Genomic DNA, 19264 nt, shown 5'->3' with positions numbered 1-19264 from the left:
CAATTCTCCTTGACTAGTGTGAAGGACCTTCTTCCTGAGTTCATATACCTGGGCATCATTGCCAAGCTGCCCGTAGGTTTCCTTACAAGCAACCCAAATCTTCGATGTTGCGTCAAGGAGAAGAAAATTATGCTACAGATCGATAGTCATAGAGCCAATGAGGTAGGACATGAGAACTCTATTGTGGGTAAGCCACCTGTCTTGAGCAGCTCCAATCTCAGTTGACATAACACTGGTGCCATTAACATGACCAGTAAGGCCACGGCTAGCAATGGCAAAGGAAGCAGACCTAGACCAAAGCAAGTAATTAGTGCCATCCAACTTGATTGGATTAGGAGGAAAGGTATGGTAATCTGATTTGCTTTGTCCATCACCAATAGAAGTAGCAGTCGAATCCATTGAGTCACCTAGTAGAATAGTAGAGAAGCCCAAATCGCAGAGAGGGGCTGTTGTGAAGCAAAACCTAAGAAATCCTTCAAGTTAATGGTTGAAAACTGGATGAGAGCCCTCTGGTAATGTTAGAATAATGGTCTCCAAAAATCAGCAATAGCAACAAAGGGAACCCCTTAGATCGATTTTTACAGGGTTTTGGAAAAAACCCTTAAATTGTTGAAATCGATGTAGGGAAAAAGGAGAGCAAAATCATAGAAGATGGAGCTGAAATTAGGATCAAGTGGTCCTCTAGTAATGCTGAATCGCCCTGCCAAATATCAGCCACAACAGAAACCTACAAACCCTAGATTGTTATTGCTCAGGGTTTTGAAAAAACCCTGATTTGGTGGAAGAATAATCGATCTAGGATGTCTTCAAAGCTATTGGAGAGAGGAATTAATCCAAAATAGTAAATACTGCTGCAGCTCTTGAGTCTTTAGTGATGTAGATTGGTTTCTTGGAAGGGAGTGAAAGCAATCCACACAAAAAAACTGAATCTTCAAATATCGTAGGCAGCAACTAGAGGTGAAATTGTCCCTATCGATCAAAGAACTTGATCATAGAATGAGGTAATGGAGGGCAGCCACTGGATCTATTGATCACCTCATCAGTGCTGCCCTAATAGGGGTGAATGAAGAACAAGGGGAAAAGAGAGGGGAAAAAACTCGAGAATGAAAAGAGAGGAGGCTGAAATGGAGAATGGAAGAGAGGGGCATCCCTAATTCAAAATCTGCTCTGATACCATGTTAACAGATTAGAATTAGAGGATGAATGCTTGGATGATTAATTATCATCACAAGCACATCTATTTATATTCATAGTGAAACATATAACAAAGTTACATGAGCAATGTGAGACTAAACCACATACAAAAGACATAATAAAAAAGGGAAAAAAGTTCAGAATACCCCCCGAATGCGCAGTGGAACTAGATCGGGTATTTACCTTTGCATTCAAGTTTGAGATCTCTTCCTATAATAAAAATTAAACGGGAAAAATAGTTTACTTGAGAACCACAAGTGAAGTCTCTCCTCCAGATAATAGTTCTTGCACACTTGAGCAACGATGGGATTTGAAGAAGATCAACTCTTAAATCTCCAAATCAAAGCAAACGATCAACTCTAACTACCACAATAGTTTGAAATTCAAAACCTCAAAGCACCAACACCACAATCACTCTTAACGAGAGAGAAAGAGAGAGAGAGAGAGAGCAAGGAGAGAGAAAAATTCGGCCAGCATTGTCTACCCCCTCCTCATGTTACTACTATATATAATTTCACTCATATAGGGTTGAATGGAATCCTAACTCTCACTTTCCTAAAGTGATTGGAAGACTAATTGGTGACGTAACTTGATTTGTAATCCAACTTGCTTCTAAAGAGGGAAAAGATAGAATATAAAATGGATTTTAAGGTTCCTTTAATTATAGTCAATTTATTATTAAATAAAATACAATAATTAAAAGACCAACAACCTATTTTAATTTCCTAATTAAATGTTATGCACAATTAAATTTTTTTAATGTATATATATGACCCTCCACTAAATAATATCTCATGATGGACACTATATGGCATGTAATTAATACTGCCAAACCCCAATCCATCATACATTTATTTAATTAGAGATCATGTGATCATAATAGGACGAATAAAATGTGATTAAACATTATTTAAAATAATATACTAATTATTTAATAAATAAAAATTAAATTTTGTAAACAATTTACAAAAATGCCATTGAATCCAGATTCCAGTCCGATTGATCACATGCATGTTCTTTACTTGATATTCCCTAGTCAAAGTTAGTGGATTCCATGTTGGGTATGTTTTTCATTCATAATACGTCATTAAGAATCCAACACACTGATATATAATCCACATGACATCAACCACTGGTGTACCAAACCCGCAATATAACACCGTAACCATAAGGATCTCTCAGGTCAAAGGATCACTAGTGACGAGTTCGCATTTCTCCTTAATACAACAAGCAGTAACACATGTGAGAATTTGTATTAGCTTCTTTTTAATACACAAATAATTTTTACTTACATTTTTGCCATTAAAACAACTTTTCTAGTGACATACAATGTAATGACCATGTGAACAGGATGTCCGGTCTATCCCTAGTCGAGAATTGTTTTGGGTGAAGACCTAAGGAACAAATTTATAAGCCCATAAATAAATTCATGCAATAATAATAAAATTAAATTTGTTTATTCCAAAATGAACCGGGTTTGATGGACATACTCCAACATTAGACTCATCTTCGCCAACCTTTAGGATGACCAATTGTTTACCATGGCGGCAACAAATGAAGTTAGTACTTTGAACCCAGTCTCATTGACACCTCCATACCTAGGTGATGTGGGGGCTGAATGTTGTGAAGATGCAAACCCAAAAAAAATAACAAAGAGATAGTGTGTCGTTTGCGGGCCATTGTAGGGTGTTTGGCGAGGAAGGAACAAAGTGTGATTATAGGTAGAAGAAGAAAAAAACAGAGAAGTGGTTGGTGGTGTTGCTCAGGCAGGGAGGGAAGAAGGGATGGAGGAAGAGCGGGGGATGGGAGTGTTGCAGTGGAGGGTTGGGTTGGAGCAGGGAAGAGTAGTGAAGGGCGATGAGATGTGGTTGCGGGAGGGTAGCAGGGGGCAGGATGTGGCTTCAAGGGGTCCGTGGGTTGGGTGGATATAGCCGAGGGTGACAGGGGTGTGTCATCGGTGCAGGTGGCCAAATCCTTTAGCAGGGTGGGATGTGCAACGATAGGGGTTGCCAAACAGAGGGGAGGTGGAAGGAAGTAAGTGTAAAATTGACAAGAAAAGTAGAAAAACACTGTAGTGGTTAGTTTTGTAAACCCAAATATAAAATTGTGTATTCTTGTAAACTTAAACATTAAATGGATAGTTTTGTAAAGAAAAACCCAATTTTGTTTAATCCTATAATTTCCTAAATTTTATTGTCATAAATAGACGATCACCAAAATTTGGCCTTTTGTGGATGGTGTGTGTTGCAAGCGATATGATGTTAAGGGTGTCAAATTAGAACCGAAACCAGGTCAAAAGAGCCAAACCGAATAAAATTCAATCAAGTTTGAGTATTAGATTTCAAAAACATTTTGGTTCTTGATTTGGTTATGGATTTAACATAGGAACCGAATTCCAAGAACCAAACCAAACCGAATTTAGATACTAATATATTATAGTATATTAATACATTACAATACTAAATATATTATAATATATATTACTAATTTTAGTATTAGATTTTAAAATACTGCTATATGATATTATATAGTTGAATTTCAGAACCGAAACCAAGTAGATTTGGTTTGAGTATCGAATTTCAGAATCGATTCAGTTGTCGATTTGATTCCAGCTCACACTCACTCTCTGGAACCGAAACCAAACTGAATCGATTCCAAAAAGCTTCGCAAATAGTCATTTTCTCCATATTTTGCTCGGCGGGTATTGCCTTTTATTGCCTCTTTTTTTTGGGTGGGGGGGTCAGAACTGGCCTTTTGGCCAAATTTTATTTGAGCATAGCAGAGAACTTGTATTACCTTCAATATAAAAATGATGAAGTTTTCATATGGAAGGTAGGATGAAAACTTCAAATCGTTTTGTTTTTTTTTTTTTTTTTTTGAGTAAATTACATGCACCCCCCTAGATATTTGTAATAATATCAAATCACCCCCCTCAGTTTCACTATTTCAAAAAACACCCTAATGACTCACAGTGTTAGTAAACTATTAGTTTTGTAAGTAAAAAGACTGTTGTACCCTTTTAGTTAAGTTTAAATCCCTATTTTACCCTTATTCTACTTCTTCTCCTCAAAACCCCCAAAAAGAGTTAGGATTTTGTTACCAGTTGCAGGTCCGGCGATTTGACAACCCAAGCACGGTGGAGTTCCTCTGGCCCTAGCACCCTTCAGCAAAGGTAAGTTCAGGCGAACATACCTAGATCCTCTCTCTCTTTCTCTCTCTTCCTATTACTTCTGAGCATCCCAATCGGCCATGTCCGAATGCATTAGATGCATTAATCATACTGCTATGTTTTCCATAATCCCAATCGGCTATGTCCAAATGCATTAGATGCATTAACCATACTGCTATGTTTTCCTTAATCCCAATCGGCCATGCCAGAATGCATTAGATGCATTATGCTGTGTTTTCCCAAATCCCAAATGGCCATGTCCGAATGGATTTTGTTATGTCAATTTTTCATGTGAGCTTTTTGAAAACTAGCTTATTGAAAACAAAACTAATATGGGAGCAGAGCATGTATTTTCATTTTTCATGCTAAGTAGAACTTTCTGAACATGGTTTCAAAGAGTAGTCTGGCTAATCAAAATGAGTTATCCAGAAGCAATCACTTGCTAGTTTTTCTGATCAAACATGTTTGTTCTTGTAGGTAAAAATGTCAACATCGAGTGTGAATGAGAGCAACCAAGGTTCAACATTGTATTTGAACATACAATGTAGATGTCAACGAAGGGCATTAGTGAGGATATCAAAGTCTGCACAAAACAAGAACAAGTTGTACTACTGCTGCAAAGATGCACCTAATGGATGTGGATTCTTCAAATGGCGAGACCCAATAAATGGATCACTGCCACCACCACCAGTATTGGCCACACCTAGAGACCATCCACATGAGGTTGTAGGTAAAAGAAGTCAAGAAGATAGACAGAGTGGGGAAGAGATGCGTGGTGTGAAGGAAGGATTGAAGGAATTGGAGAACTCTGTTGGAATACTGAAGCTTGTAGTAACAACTTTGGTTGTGTTGGTCTTTGTACTATTTATTAACAAATAGAGTTAGGAAAGCAAGTTTGTGGTGTCTTTGTACCGTTGTTTGTTGTTTAAACTGTCAAAATTAAGTTATAAGGTTTGTACTTTTAATTTGAATGTGACCAAAATGTAGTACTACTGAAATGGTTTTAATTCTTTTAGATTTGCGTATATGAACATTTATTTTTAAACAGACAGCATTTCGACATATATATGACTGTAGTACAAACCTGTATGGAGTACCTAATTCCACATGAATATTCTAACTAAGTGTTCAAATGGACAACATTTACTCATGTATAAGATAATATTACAGACCTGTATTATACTACCATCATCAACCACAATAATTACCATCAGCACAATACAAATTACTTGTTCAAATTCAAACCCATCATGCCATAAACCTCCACACAAGTATTACTTGTTCAAATTCAAACCTATCATGCCATAAATATCCACACAAATATTACTTGTCATAATTCAAACCCATCAAATACATTCACTGTTTCAAGTCCTAAACACCCTCTCAATACCCTCTAAATTCCTAACTAGCTACATCTCTGTACCCATCTCCTCAGTTGCCCATCTTCCTAGCTGCTACCCTTTGTTCATTCCTACGTGCATACTTCTTGTTCAATTTGGCCACAGTCCTTTCCTATATACTCTCTTGTGTCATAGCTGTAGATGCATGTGATCTGGTAATTCTTTGAGAGTTGCAGGTGCCATCTTGGCCCTCATTCACCTTCTTTCTCTATATATGAATGGCATACAACATAAGAAAGAAAGAATTAGTAATGCATTTCCATGAAACAGTCAATAAATTACTGAATTAGGCATATAGGTTATATACCTTCATACCATCTCCCTGACTGGTAGAAGTTCCAGTGCCCTTGACTGGAGCTAACTGGCATTTTCTCTTGTTGTGACCTGATTGCTTGCAGTTGCTACATATCATAGGCTTTGATCTCAGATTGTTCACCTCATCACCATCCTTCTTCCTACTTGTATGAGATTTTCCTGGTCTTCTTTTAAGAATTAGAGGTTGTACTAGCTTGGTAGGATCAATTGGTTTCAATTCAGATAAATCAGGAAGTGGTTGGATCATCCCACTATAAACATCCATATATGTCTTCACACTATAAAATGTATCACAATATTGTTTTGTTGTTCCTTTCATGAAAGTAACAGCTGTTGCTGCATGTTTACATGGCAGCCCAGTAGAATTCTATATTTTATGGGTACAAGTGTGAGCTACCAAATTAACCACGAACCGACCTTGAAACATATCTTGCACCTCAAAAGTATGTGGACTAGATGGATGAACAATGCATTCCCTTGCCTTTTGTTGCACCATGTCCAACTTTATCTTCATATTTGTTGTGACTATACCATGAATGTCATAATCATAGCCTTTCTTATACATTCTATACAATCTCTTCATCATCTTCACTCTTAGCTGGTCAACTAAGGTAAGAATAGGCATGTACCTTAATTCTGCTATCCATTGGTTAAAAGATTCAGACAAGTTATTAGTGACATGGTCACTCTTTGCTCTATCATCAAATGCATGCCTAGCCCACATGCTTAAGGGATTCTTAATCAACCACTGATAAGCTTCATTATTAAGCTCTCTAATAAAATTCACCTCACTCTCAAACTGGATGGCAATATAGGCTCTTGATGCTGACAAAAAATACTGCTTCAAAACTGGACCAGGAAAAAGTTTTCTGAAATTTTGATATAGATGTCTGCTGCAACATCTCTATTGAGCATATGGGAAGATCATACCAATTGCATCAAATAGTCTCTACACAACATAATCAAATTGTCAGTATTACCAAAACATAATGCTTGTTGGCAAATAAACAACATATGCAAATAATAGAGTACCTTCTGTTTGTCTGATATAAAAGTCAGAGATTGATCATGACTGGCATCTCCAAGTCCGTCATTTAAACATTCAAGGAAAAAGAGCCAACTATTTTTGCATTCTACTTCCACTATTCCAAATGCAATGGGGAACAAGGCATTATTCTTATCAACAGAAATGACTGATAGTAGAACACCACCATACTTTCCCTTGAGATGACATCCATTAATACCAATGAATGGTCTGCATCCCTTCTTGAAACCTTCAGTGCATGCATGAAATGATACAAACAACCTCTTAAACACTGGAGGTTGTGACATGTCTTATCTATCATTATAACGTAGCCTGACTATACTACCAGGCATGTTCTTCAAGACCAATCAGTATACTCAGGTAAGAGTGCATATGACTGTGCAAAGCTACCTTGATTAATTTCTACAGCAATATTGCGTGTCCTGTACATCTTCATAGAAGAGACTTGAATTCTTGTTGAACCCAAAACTGCCTTCATTGTCTTCACATTTATGTCTGGATCAGTCTTAACCTGATTTGCAAATTTTCCTGCTATCCATTTTGATGTAATATTCTTGTGTTTTGTTCTCCTAATGCATGTATGTGTTGGAATATAAGATTTTATCATAAAAGTCTTGTCAGCAGTGTTGGTCATTGAAACATGGGAAGCATACAGTCTCCAAGTACATCCAATTACTTTACATACAACATTGACTTTGTAGCTTTCATTTTTCACAAACAACCTCTCAAATCCCTCTTGAATCACAAAGTCCTGTAGGACAGACCTGAAGTGATACACATCATTAAAATTTTTTTCTTTTCCCAAAGTTACTCTCCTAAAGTTATTAGAAACAACATCTTCAAATTCACTGAGAAATAATATCATCAAAACTCTTCTTACTATTTCTATCACTCTTGTGTTTCAAAATCAGCTGCATCACCTTCACTGTTAGCCATTTCACTTTCATCATCACTTGGCTCATCATCATCACCACTTTGGTTTCTCCAATCTTCATCACTACTGGATGGACCTGAGGATGGACCTGAACTATGCATAGGTTCCTCTGATTGTGCAACACTCTGGCTAACTGCTCTCAAATCATTAGGACTTGATCTCAGTCTACTACTACTTGCCCGCTACACATCAGAAGTCTTCTTCAAGCTCTTAGTTGTGGCTAAACCTGTATTTGTAGCTCTTCCAGTGAAGACTATAGCATTAGCATTAGCACTAGCTTTACCTCTACTAGATGCAGTAGCATTAGCATTAGCACTCCCAGTAGATCCACTACCACTGCTATTAGCACTAGTCGATACCCGACAAACAGCATCACCCCTTATAGCACTCTGCTTTGGCCTTCTTGGTACATCTCTAGTCTGACTCCTCTCAAGCTGTGTACCATCAACTATGGAATCAAATATAGCCTTGTCCTCAGTTAAATTTTTTCTATGAACAATCCCATTAGGGAAGTTGTTGATTGTATACTTGTCCATTTGACCAGGGCTAGTTTCAAGATCATATACATGTAAATTGACACCATCCTTCCTAGTCAACTCAAACAACTCATACATAGCACAGTCATCTGTTGCCATTTTGACCACTCCATCAGCCATTTCACATCTGACTTTGAAGGTTACATTATGGCCTACAGGTACATGGTTAATGACTGAATTGTAGATGTCAAAAATCATGTCCAAGTACCCATACAAGTCTGGGTCAACATATTTTCTGAACACTTTATTCTCCCAATGAAATACAATAGCACACCTTACATTCATGATTTGAGAGCAGCTGAAAAAGATCATAATGATAGAGAAAATTAATATACATAAACTCTTATTCAATATCATAAGCTTAAACATAATCAAATTCATGAGATATTTGGCAAGAGATTATTAGACATGGAAAGCAACTGTAAGGTTTCAATTACCAAAATATAAAGATTTTGTTACTTTGGAACTCCCAAACTGTTTACATCCAAGTGTGGCATTCAAGTTGAACTATATAAATGATGAATAACTGAAATAAATGTGATATAACACTGTATTCTTCAGAAATCATATCTTTTTTTTAACAAAAGAGCTCAAACCAATTTTTGAGTTTCAGATACAAGACAAGAAGTAAAGATAGTTTTTAGAGCTCTCTAGTTTCTATTTATACCTGAGAAGGGTCTCTCTTCTCTTCATTGGATCCTACTTTTCGAGGATCATTATCTGACTTGATGAAGCTCTTGATATCAAGGGAAGGGATGGTGTGATCAGCACTAGTAGTGGTAGTAGTAGTAATATTAGTAGTAGCAGTTGTAGAAGTAAGCTTGGGATCAAGGGGTCTGAGACACTTGCAACCAAGTGTGAGGGAGGATTCATGATCCCAGAACCCACGTGTGAGCTGGTGCACCTTCATGTTCATGCTTCCCATGAGTGGGGAGAAGATATCACAGAGTGACTGATTATATAGAGCAAGCAGAACCAAAATAGAACAGAGATGGGGAGAGATGTGCAGAATCTTTGTGAAATTAGCAATCAAAATGGAACGTACAACACGGTTTGGGGATGGATTTATACTATACTATATGTATAAATCAAAATGAATTACAAGATCAAATCTATTGTCAAGAATTAATCTAAACTAAATCTAATTAGACAAACTCTAGCACAAATTTAACAATAAATTTAGATTTTGATTACATTATACAGAACATGACAAATTAGTAATGGATTGAAGGGGGAAAAGTTACTTTAAAGGGCCAAATGTCCTCGAAGATTGCCGGAGAGAAGATGGATCTGTCGGAGAGAAAAGTGGAGCAGTGCACGGTTTGGGGATTTATAACAGCTTCGATTTTCTCTCTACAATAGCATTAGCAGCAGCAACAGCAAGCTACCGGCAATGATTTCAAGCAGCAACAGCAGCTCCAGCGATGAATTCAAGAAGCAACAACAGCTCCGACGATGATTTCACACAACAACATCAACTCCGACGATGAATTGTCCTCTACGTAGTTCTTTCGAGAAGAAAGGCATAAGTTCAGAAGATGGGAGAAGGGTTAGGGCTTACCCTTATGTCTCATAAGGGTAAAATGGTCCATGGGAAAATTTTAAGGGTAAAATAGGATTTTAGAAAAGTTTAACTACAACTATAGTTTTAGAGTTGACGATAAGGGCTTATTTGTAAGTTGTCCAAAATTCAGGTGGGTGCACGTAACAAGTTAAACTAGTTGGGGTGGTTTGATATTGTTACAAATATCTGGGGGGAGGGGGTGCATGTAATTTTCTCTTTTTTTTTTTAATCGTGTATTACCTTTAGGAAAAAAGTTCTTTGTCCGGGTGTGTGGCCTACGCCAGTACTTCCATGAGTCTATCTCTCTTTCCCATGTGAAAAGACACCTTTGCCCCCTTGTTTTAAGGAGGAAAGAGATACACACATGGGAGTGCTGGCATAAGCCACACTCCCATACAGAAAACTGCTTCCCTTACCTTTAATATGAATACGATGAAGTTTTCATCCTACCGTGGGCCATGCTGGTTACCTTCCAATGAATCCAGGAAGGCCTGGCCCACACGCTTACATTTATTCCAAAAACTGCCCCGCAGAACAAGAAAACATCTCTCCAGACTCGAATAGCTATTCTATTTTGGGAACATATAAATCGACTCTCTTCTTTGCATTTCAGAGTTTCAGTTTAGGCCGCTTCAAATCTGTAAGAACTTCAAATCCTTTTCAATGCTTACTATTCTCATTTGGGATTTTTTTTGTTCCCCAATAAATCTGTGTTTTTTGGGGATGGAAATCCATTTCTATTATTTCAGATCGCTGTGGGTGCTTTTGACTTTATGTATTCTTTCTGTTTCTTCCCTCTTAAGTTTATGCTGCTTTGTTTATGTTTATTTAATGGGATCATTTTCTTGCAATGATGATGTCTTTTTTTTTTTTTTTTCTTTTTTTCTGGATTTGGTTTATATATTTACCGGGTTTTGCTGATTTGATCACGTGGGCATGGTGAATTGGATTTAAATCGTGAGCTTAAGATGAAAAACCTCTCAAATTTCTTCTCCTTGACATTGCTGACAGGTTTTCTTCGTTGCAGTGGTTGTTTGATGGACCTTATTATTCTTGATAATTGATTGAGATTTTTCCTTTTTTTTTTTTTTTTTTCCTTTCAGTTACCTCACTTGAGCTGGAATTGCTGAATTTGGTGATTTGAAAGTTGAGGATATGAACATTCTCTCTATATTCATCAAGAATTATGATGACAATGATTAAAGTTTTGTTTTGTAAAACAAAGTTGTAGGGATCTTATGTATTTTTTGTTATTAGTTCTATTCTGAGCTGAGTTAAATCATGATATTGAAAATTTGGAGTGCATGGATATGGTCAGTATGAATTTTCAACAATTTACTATAGTGATATTTACTGAACCAAGAGAGAGAGAGAGAAAAAAAAAAAAAAAACTCCATACCCTACTCCACATCTACCCCAAACACAGTGTACATACATAAACCAACAGAGGGAGTGATGATCCTTCAAACAACATGCACCCTTGAGGTAGGAGTATAGGAAATTGCCATCTAGAGATCACACAATGGAATGAGAATGTCCTGATCTTGATTTTGCATTCAACAATAATGGTTTGCATTGTTTCTCTCCACTCCCAACAATTGTAATACCTCTCTCCAAAGAATTTGATGGTTCAGTTCCCCGTCCATTCTGTTAATTCTTCCCTTTTCAATAATTCCAACACATACTTATTCTCGCCTAGGATGAAAACCCCCAATCTTTTCTCCATTTCAAGACCTTTTTCCTCAGCTTCTTCAACCCTAGAGCAGCTGGACACATTTACATGATCAGACACGGTAAGAATTCTAGAGTACTTATAATTTTTTTTCCCTACCTTGTATGAATAAGAAGATCGAAAGGAAAATAAGAATGGTGGTCTGAGTTGCCCAAATCAATTTTTTTCTTTTTTTGCTAAAAGATCAATTTGTATTAAAATACCAGAATTCCCTAAGGAGCACCCGTTAACATTTAACTTTATCCAATCCTATTCTAGTTTGCACCAGAATATTTCAGAGATAATCATAGAAGGACACGGAAGGATTAGCAGACCCAATCGTCTAGAGCACGAAAGATCTGCCACTGATATCACCGAACCCATCAAATTCGGACTCACATCTCTAAGATCTCTCAACACCATATTGAAGATCTGTCTAGGGAATCTCTTTTTGCTATCAAATCTCCTAGAATTCCTTCCATCCATAAGTTAAATGTAATTAAAACCACACCTGAAAGCCACGCCCCTTTCAATGAAACATTGCACCTTGCTTTTCTACCAAAGAAGAAAATCAGGGATTGACAACTGGACCTGCCAAGGAATTCCAAAGCATTCCAAGAATGACTCAATGATGCAGATACATCAACAAAAGAGGCTTATTTTGATGGGACTAAGTCTAGGGTTAGGTTATATACATATTGGGCCTTTGGTCCCATGGGTTTTCTATGTAATAGTCCATTTTTATGGGTCTAAAATGGGTAATTAGGTTGCATACGGGATTAGTTGGTTTAGTTCCATACTTAGTTTTATTTTGCTGTTTTTATTCACAAATTAAACCAGTTCAACCAATGGGTCAATTTGAGTGATTTTAATAGTTTTCTTCCAAGTATTTAAGTTGGGCTGGATTAGGACTCTATCAGTCCAGCCATGTTTTGAGTCTATTTCCTTTAGTATTTCAGTTTCCTAGTCAGTTTAGGTTACCTATTAGGTTAAGGATTGGGTTAGGCCTTTCCTTTTTAGTGTAGGAGTCTATTTTTAAGTCTTTTATATAAGGTTATAAGGGGGCAAGTATTGAACACGAATTTTGTTATTAATGAAAGGCTTTTTGCTGCTCTTCTTCTCCATTGAAGATTTTTGTCTTGTGCTTGATCAAGGCTGATGGGATTGGTGTTTGATCCAATCGACACCTTGTGGTGTGAAGCCTGGGTGGATCATTTGAAGGAATCGGTGTTTGATCCAATCGACACCTTGCGATTTGAAGCCCGGGTGGTTCTTTTGAAGCTCTCCTTCAAGTTCTATTCAAGTTTCTCAATCAAACAAGCTACTGCCAAGGAAATTCTACAACAACAATGAATCTGATTCATCCCAACCCTAACCTTTCTTCTTCTAATCCTCTAAACTACCAAACCTTAACATTCCCCCTTTTTGTTTTCACTTTTCCCAATACCTAAATTCTGCCTAGACCAAACCAGCCAGCAAAATCCTGCCTTTTTTGGATCAAACTCTCGTCTCACCATAAGGAAAACTTGATCTAGGTATTAGCCCTAGGTGACCATCCTAAACCGTAGATTTCCTCATTGTTCTCTTTTCAATAACCCGAAACCCTAACCCTAACCTTGCCGCCCATTCAAGTTTACATACTTAACTCCATCAAAACATCTCAAGACCTTCACTGATAGACTCCCCTACCTCAACTTGATATATTCCATACATCAAACCCTAACCCTAATTTCACCAAAAACCTATTTTTTACCTAGCCGATTCACCTATTACAATCTAGTGAAGCTAGATCCTGGTTTACTGGCTCCTAGTGGGTCTTTTACCAGTCTTACTCAAACTAATCTAGTGAAGCTACACTCCAAAAATACGTGCGTCAGAGATTCGGTGGCACTATTACAAAGCTTGCACCTAGAGGGAACAATATTTTGATAATTTGAATCCTTTTTAGAAAATGTCAAGACAACACTATGATAAATGACATTTCTCTTTGTAGTTCGTAAATTCATGACAATTCACAAATTCGAATGCTCAAGGAAGAAGTGCTGTTATTCAAATCAAGCCCATTGCATCTCCAGACACTTCAAAGAAGTTGGGTAAGAAACTGGAGTAAGAAAACAAAGAGAAAATAGGAAAAAATAGACTAAGATAGGTTTAGTAGCAGTTGCAATTTTAACTTAGAGAGTCCACTGGGTATCTCTATAACAAAAGTATAATGAACTCCACTAACTCCACTTAGGCACCAAGCATATATGAGGCAGATGAAGTTCAAGTATTTAATTGAAGTTCCACAATCCTTTGTTCCAAGCTACTAGAATTTGATCATATGATGCTGGCTGAAGATGTGTTCAATGATGCCTGCATGAACAAGGGAAAGATTTGGAGCTGTAGAATGATATCATTTCTATAATTATTTGTGACAGCATATTTTTGAAATTTAGAGCGTACTCATATTGTTCATTTCTGGCAGAGGTGATTAATGACAAATCAAAGCATTTCTACAGTTTCCAGTGACAACTGCATGGCTGTTGTGGTTGATGTGGCGTAAATGGAATCAAAGATTCTTGTACAGGTGCTTCAAATACACCAAACCTTTGCCGGAGATTAATAATAGAATATTCGATGGTAGACCCTAAAGCCCCACATTGTCCAGACATTGTTTATAGGCGTATACAACCGTCTGATCTTGAAGTTCTTGAACAGATCCACGGTGATCTATTTCCTATCAGGTAAGATGGTTCTACCTGATTCTGATCTACATGGTGTCAAACTTTAGTTTGAAAATATTTTTTGTCTTTCAATGAAAGGCTTGGCAACTTTATTCATGACCTTGATTTTCCAGATATGAGTCTGAGTTCTTCCACAATGTTGTTAATGGCCATGACATTATGGCTTGGGGAGCTGTTGACCGTAGTCGGCCTGGCAGTCAAAAGGACGAACTTATTGGATTTGTCACAGCACGTATTGTCCCAGCCAGAGAAAGTGAGGTGAGTTCATATATAGGTATAATTCAAATGCATAATGTATTCATAATTCGACGTATTTGAAGGTATGCAATTCATTCAACCAAATGTTGGCTTCACAGATCGGGGATATGCTAAGATATGATTCCTCTAGGAAAGAACAAATGCTAGTTTATATTCTAACATTGGGAGTAGTGGAGGCTTACCGAAGTCGTGGAATAGGTAAGGTCCGAGTACTCTTGCATTTCCATTATTCTTTTTTGTCTGTTAAATGATGTCTCTACCATTTGGATTTGCAGCTACCTCACTTATTCAGGAGGTTATCAAATGTGCATCTACCATTCCTACTTGTCGAGCAGTTTACTTGCATGTAATTTCTTACAATGACCGGGCAATTCATTTCTACAAGAAGATGTCATTCAAATGTGTACGGAGATTGCCAAATTTTTATTACATTGGGGGCCAGCATTATGATTCATATTTGTTTGTATACTATGTAAATGGTGGTCGATCTCCTTGCTCCCCACTGTAAGTATAATAAGCTTTCTTTCATAGACAAGGTTACAGAAACCTGCTCTACTAGCAAAAATGGATTGTGAAAGTCGGCATTTTGAACTTACTTGATGTAGAAATATTAAATATGGCAACCAAGTCAATTATGCAATGGCCACATTTTACTTGGAACTATTAGTAAATGCAAAGTATTGTTTCTAAAATTATTTATGTTATCATTTTATGCTAACCTTATTAATGAAGTTGGTAGTGTAAGACTAGAACCTGAATAGGTCTAATCGCAGGCAGGATCAAATAAAAAACCCTCCAATAAACAAGAAATCATATGAGGGAACCAAGAGAACAATGGGAACTAAAATTATATGGGGGAACCAAGAGAACAATGGGAACTGAAAATAAGGGAAACAAGAGAACAATGGGAACTAAAATTAAGGGAAACAAGAGAACAATGGGAACTAAAAATAAGGGAAACAATTTCCTTGGTTGAAGTAACCAACGAAAAAAAAAACCACAAATTTGTAACCTATTGAAGCAACAATGATCTTGATGCAATAATCTTCAAGAAATCAATGTGACAATCAGTTGAAAGAAATCCCAGCAGCTTGTAGCACTCTTAAACTCAATTGACTGAAATTAGGATTTGGAATCAAGAACCGATGGAAGGGGGTGGGGGGAAGGGAATGGCTATCTCAGCTTGGGCATTTCACCCAACCTATCTCAGGATTTTCGCGAAGGTTAAAGCGAATATTTCATTAATCAAATTCGTGTACAATGTTGGCCTTCTTTACAAATTTATATAGAAGACTCAAAAATAGACTTAGACACTAAAAAGGAAAGGCCTAACCCTATCCTTAACTAATAAGGTAGCCTGAATTGACTAAGAAAGTGAAATAATAAAGAAAATAGACTCAAAATAGGACTCTAACTAATTAATGAAGAAAATCCCTTTTTCCTACTTTCTACCCCTATTTTAGGGTCATTAAATTGGCCAATTACAAAGTAAACCCATGGGATCAAAGTCCCAACTCCCAATACATTTATGACCCAACCCAAAGCTTATTTCCACTGAAATAAGTTCTAAGTGACTTATCTACATCAGTTGGAGCATGAATTTCCAAGTGATTGTTGCCTTTGGGAATTCCATTAGTTATACTGGATCGTCAAATTGCATGTTGGCTAACCTCCTGCTTTTCAGATTCTTGGATTATAATTTGATCCTAGAATGCTGTTTTTGAGGTTGAAGCAGAATCAAGGATCTTGCTCGGGAGCACAAGAAGCTTCCCACCAGAACCTCGGGTTTTATGCTTTTGAGAGGCATAGGAAGCCTGAGAATGTGTTCCACCCCATCCCTCCACTCCCCACCCCCCCACCCCCACAAAAAAAACAAAAAAAAAAAGGCATCTTAGTCCCTCATATCCTAGAATCCGGAATGAGGAGGCTCCAAACATAGCACTTTTTGGACCCACTCTGGGCAGTCTGTGAACATTTACATTTTATTTGCATGACATCCGACTTGCAACTCAATTAAGCTAAATCTTTAACCTGAAATTCCTGAAAAAAATAGCATATTATGTTTTAGTCATGAGTTCAGAACATAAAAGGATCCATGCAAAAGGAGATTCCAGAATATATTAAAGTAAGGAATGATCCTGTTAGAGCAGACTTGGGAGTTGCCCCGATCAATGACAAGATCTGAGAGAGTCATTTGAGGTGGTATGGTCATGTTCAAAGGAGACCTAGGGACGCCTTAGTAAGGAGGAGTGATATAATCCCGATTGAAGGAGCTAAAAGAGCTATGGGCAGGCCTAAAATGACCATAGGAGAAGTTGTGAGGAAGGACATGCATAGTCTAGGTCTTGTATCAGGTATGACCTCGGATAGAGCTTATTGGAGGGCAAGGATCCATGTACTAGACCCCATTTAGTTGAGATTCTCCTAACTTGTTGGGCTGTGCCTCTTGGCCCTCTTCCCTCTTACTTTCATCTTTCATTTTTCTTTTATTTTCCATTTTTCATTTCTCATCTCATTTCCATCCCTCTTTTTTGTTCAGGCCTCAGTTTTCCCTACTTTGCTTTGTTTGGATCCATATAGCCGATCCCATTAAGTTGGGATAAGCCTAGGTTTGTTGTTTTTGTATGTTTTAGTCATGAGTTGCTAGCGGATCATAAGGTAGAAAGTTGTAAGCTGTTTTTTCTTTTGCTTTCTCCTTGTTTTTTTCTCTAATTTTCTCTAATTTATTCTACAGATATTGTTATCTATAGTCATCAGCATCAAATCAATTGTTGTTTGATATTGAACTAAGTTTCTTTTTTTTTTGTTTTCCAGCATTCATGTTACCTCACTTTTATTTTCTTGAAAATTGTTAATAATTATCATGATATGGTGGGGAAATGTGAAGGCACCTTGATCTGAGAGAATAAACTGCATCTTTCCTTTTCTTTGTTTTAAGTGGAAATTGTTAATATATTTTTTTTTCATTAAAATAATAGATGGTGTTGGAAAAAAAATTGTTTGATACTCTTTTGGATAACATTAATGCTAAAAAATCAAAGAATGCCCTTTAGGCCCCCTTGGTGATGTGCAAGAAGCTTAATCTGTGCTTTTACAATAGCCCAGTAATGAACTCATGGACTCAAAACAGAGTGAATCATGTCACGTGAAATTAATTTTTCTATCGTACATAATCTTAATTATATCATTTTTCTTTCCTAATTATTTATCCAGGAGTTTAAGATTTTCCTCGTTATGGTTTCAATTGAAGTGGTTGTCAATATCGACCTCAACCCTGTCCCTTGTGGTTCGCTTCTATTCATTGTCCTTGTGCTTCTCTGCTTGCAATGCTGCAGGGGTTTTATTATTTTTTTTTCTTTATTCTGCAGAGAGATTGTCACCACAGTAGCGACATATGTGAGGAGCCTGTTCAAGTCTCTGGCTGCAAGGCTGTGGAAGAATGAAGAGAAAAAGATATCAAGATGGCCCAAATGTAAAGAAACCAGTGGCCTTTTAACCACCCAAAACAAGAGAGTGCTCACAATTGAGAGTGCTGGCTGTCAATGTGTCTAGTATTGGTATCCTTTTCGCTGTTTCAATTGAAGAACTCAATGGTCATATAACAAGTGTTTAACCTTGGTAAGGCTTATTTGTGTGGCCAAATCCTTTTCAGTTGGGATAATTATTAATTGAATTGAGTTGAGTTTTACCCTATGTATTATTCCTCTTTGGCTGCTGCTTCTAAATGATCTCAAATGTTATTCATGCAGGGTGATCCTCCTCTTGTCCCCTTTGTTATTCATTTACTGTAACCCTTTTAATAATATGACACAGTTGTACTACTTCCTTGAGAATTATAATCAAATGCCTTTATTGATGCAACTGTCTTCCATGTTTCGCTTTGAGACTTATATTATGTATTTGTTTTTGCGTGTCTGGAGTTGTGTTAGTTTCAACATGCCGAAATAACTACGATCATAACATAACACACTTTCACTGACCTCCCCTACAAACAACACAAGAGAGAGAGAGAGTGCTTTATGTCATTAAAAAACATAGAATTCTAAAAAATTTGCTTATAGCATAGTCATTGGGCAGAATGTTTTAGATGGTCAGCTGTTCTCTTCATCTTTTTTGGGGTCAATTCAGCTATTGGAGTTTCTGATTTGATTACTGTAGTTCTCTTCATCTTTTTTTGGGATCAATTCCGCTACCAGTCTATATAATAAGAAAAAAAAAATAAAATAAAATGAGATGAATTTAAAAGTGGAAACAGCCATTGCAGTAGCTTTGTTCTCCATGGGGAACTCCATTTCTGCAAGAAAAATCTTCCATCCAGATTAATTAGTTAGCTAATTTAACAGTCACAAAAATAGACCATGAACAGTGAAGTTCAAGGCAATCACTGTTGATTTAAAAGAGATTTAGGCTTT

The 19264-nt window shown here is 37.0% G+C and overlaps 2 protein-coding genes across 5 annotated transcripts; one reads left to right on the top strand and one right to left on the bottom strand.

Moving 5' to 3' along the window:
* The first annotated feature begins 609 nt into the window (after positions 1 to 609).
* Positions 610 to 18710, top strand: LOC122663811 (histone acetyltransferase MCC1-like). Of its 4 annotated transcripts, XM_043859463.1 has the most exons (7): positions 10658 to 10797; positions 14336 to 14594; positions 14708 to 14852; positions 14951 to 15050; positions 15128 to 15356; positions 18066 to 18138; positions 18221 to 18414. In XM_043859463.1, exons 2-7 carry the CDS (start codon positions 14488 to 14490, stop codon positions 18293 to 18295), a joined length of 729 nt encoding a protein of 242 aa, XP_043715398.1. In that variant the 5' UTR covers positions 10658 to 10797; positions 14336 to 14487; the 3' UTR covers positions 18296 to 18414. The 4 variants fall into 4 exon arrangements, with proteins under 4 accessions (XP_043715396.1, XP_043715398.1, XP_043715397.1 ...); XM_043859461.1 differs by lacking the exons at positions 10658 to 10797; positions 18066 to 18138 and adding an exon at positions 610 to 620 and having other exon boundaries at positions 14338 to 14594; positions 18221 to 18710; XM_043859462.1 differs by lacking the exon at positions 18066 to 18138 and having other exon boundaries at positions 10665 to 10797; positions 14370 to 14594; positions 18221 to 18710.
* On the bottom strand, positions 5876 to 7410 carry LOC122665476. The gene is made up of 5 exons (XM_043861629.1): positions 7111 to 7410; positions 7009 to 7027; positions 6496 to 6927; positions 6071 to 6414; positions 5876 to 5971 (listed from the first exon to the last, which is right to left on the bottom strand). Exons 1-5 carry the CDS (start codon positions 7408 to 7410, stop codon positions 5876 to 5878), a joined length of 1191 nt encoding a protein of 396 aa, XP_043717564.1.
* Positions 18711 to 19264: the final 554 nt, after the last annotated feature.

This window comes from Telopea speciosissima, chromosome 6, assembly GCF_018873765.1.
Source record: "Telopea speciosissima isolate NSW1024214 ecotype Mountain lineage chromosome 6, Tspe_v1, whole genome shotgun sequence".
Lineage (NCBI taxonomy): Eukaryota > Viridiplantae > Streptophyta > Magnoliopsida > Proteales > Proteaceae > Telopea > Telopea speciosissima.
The sequence above is the reverse complement of the archived record's forward strand: the minus strand, read 5'-3'. Positions and strand labels throughout refer to the sequence as shown.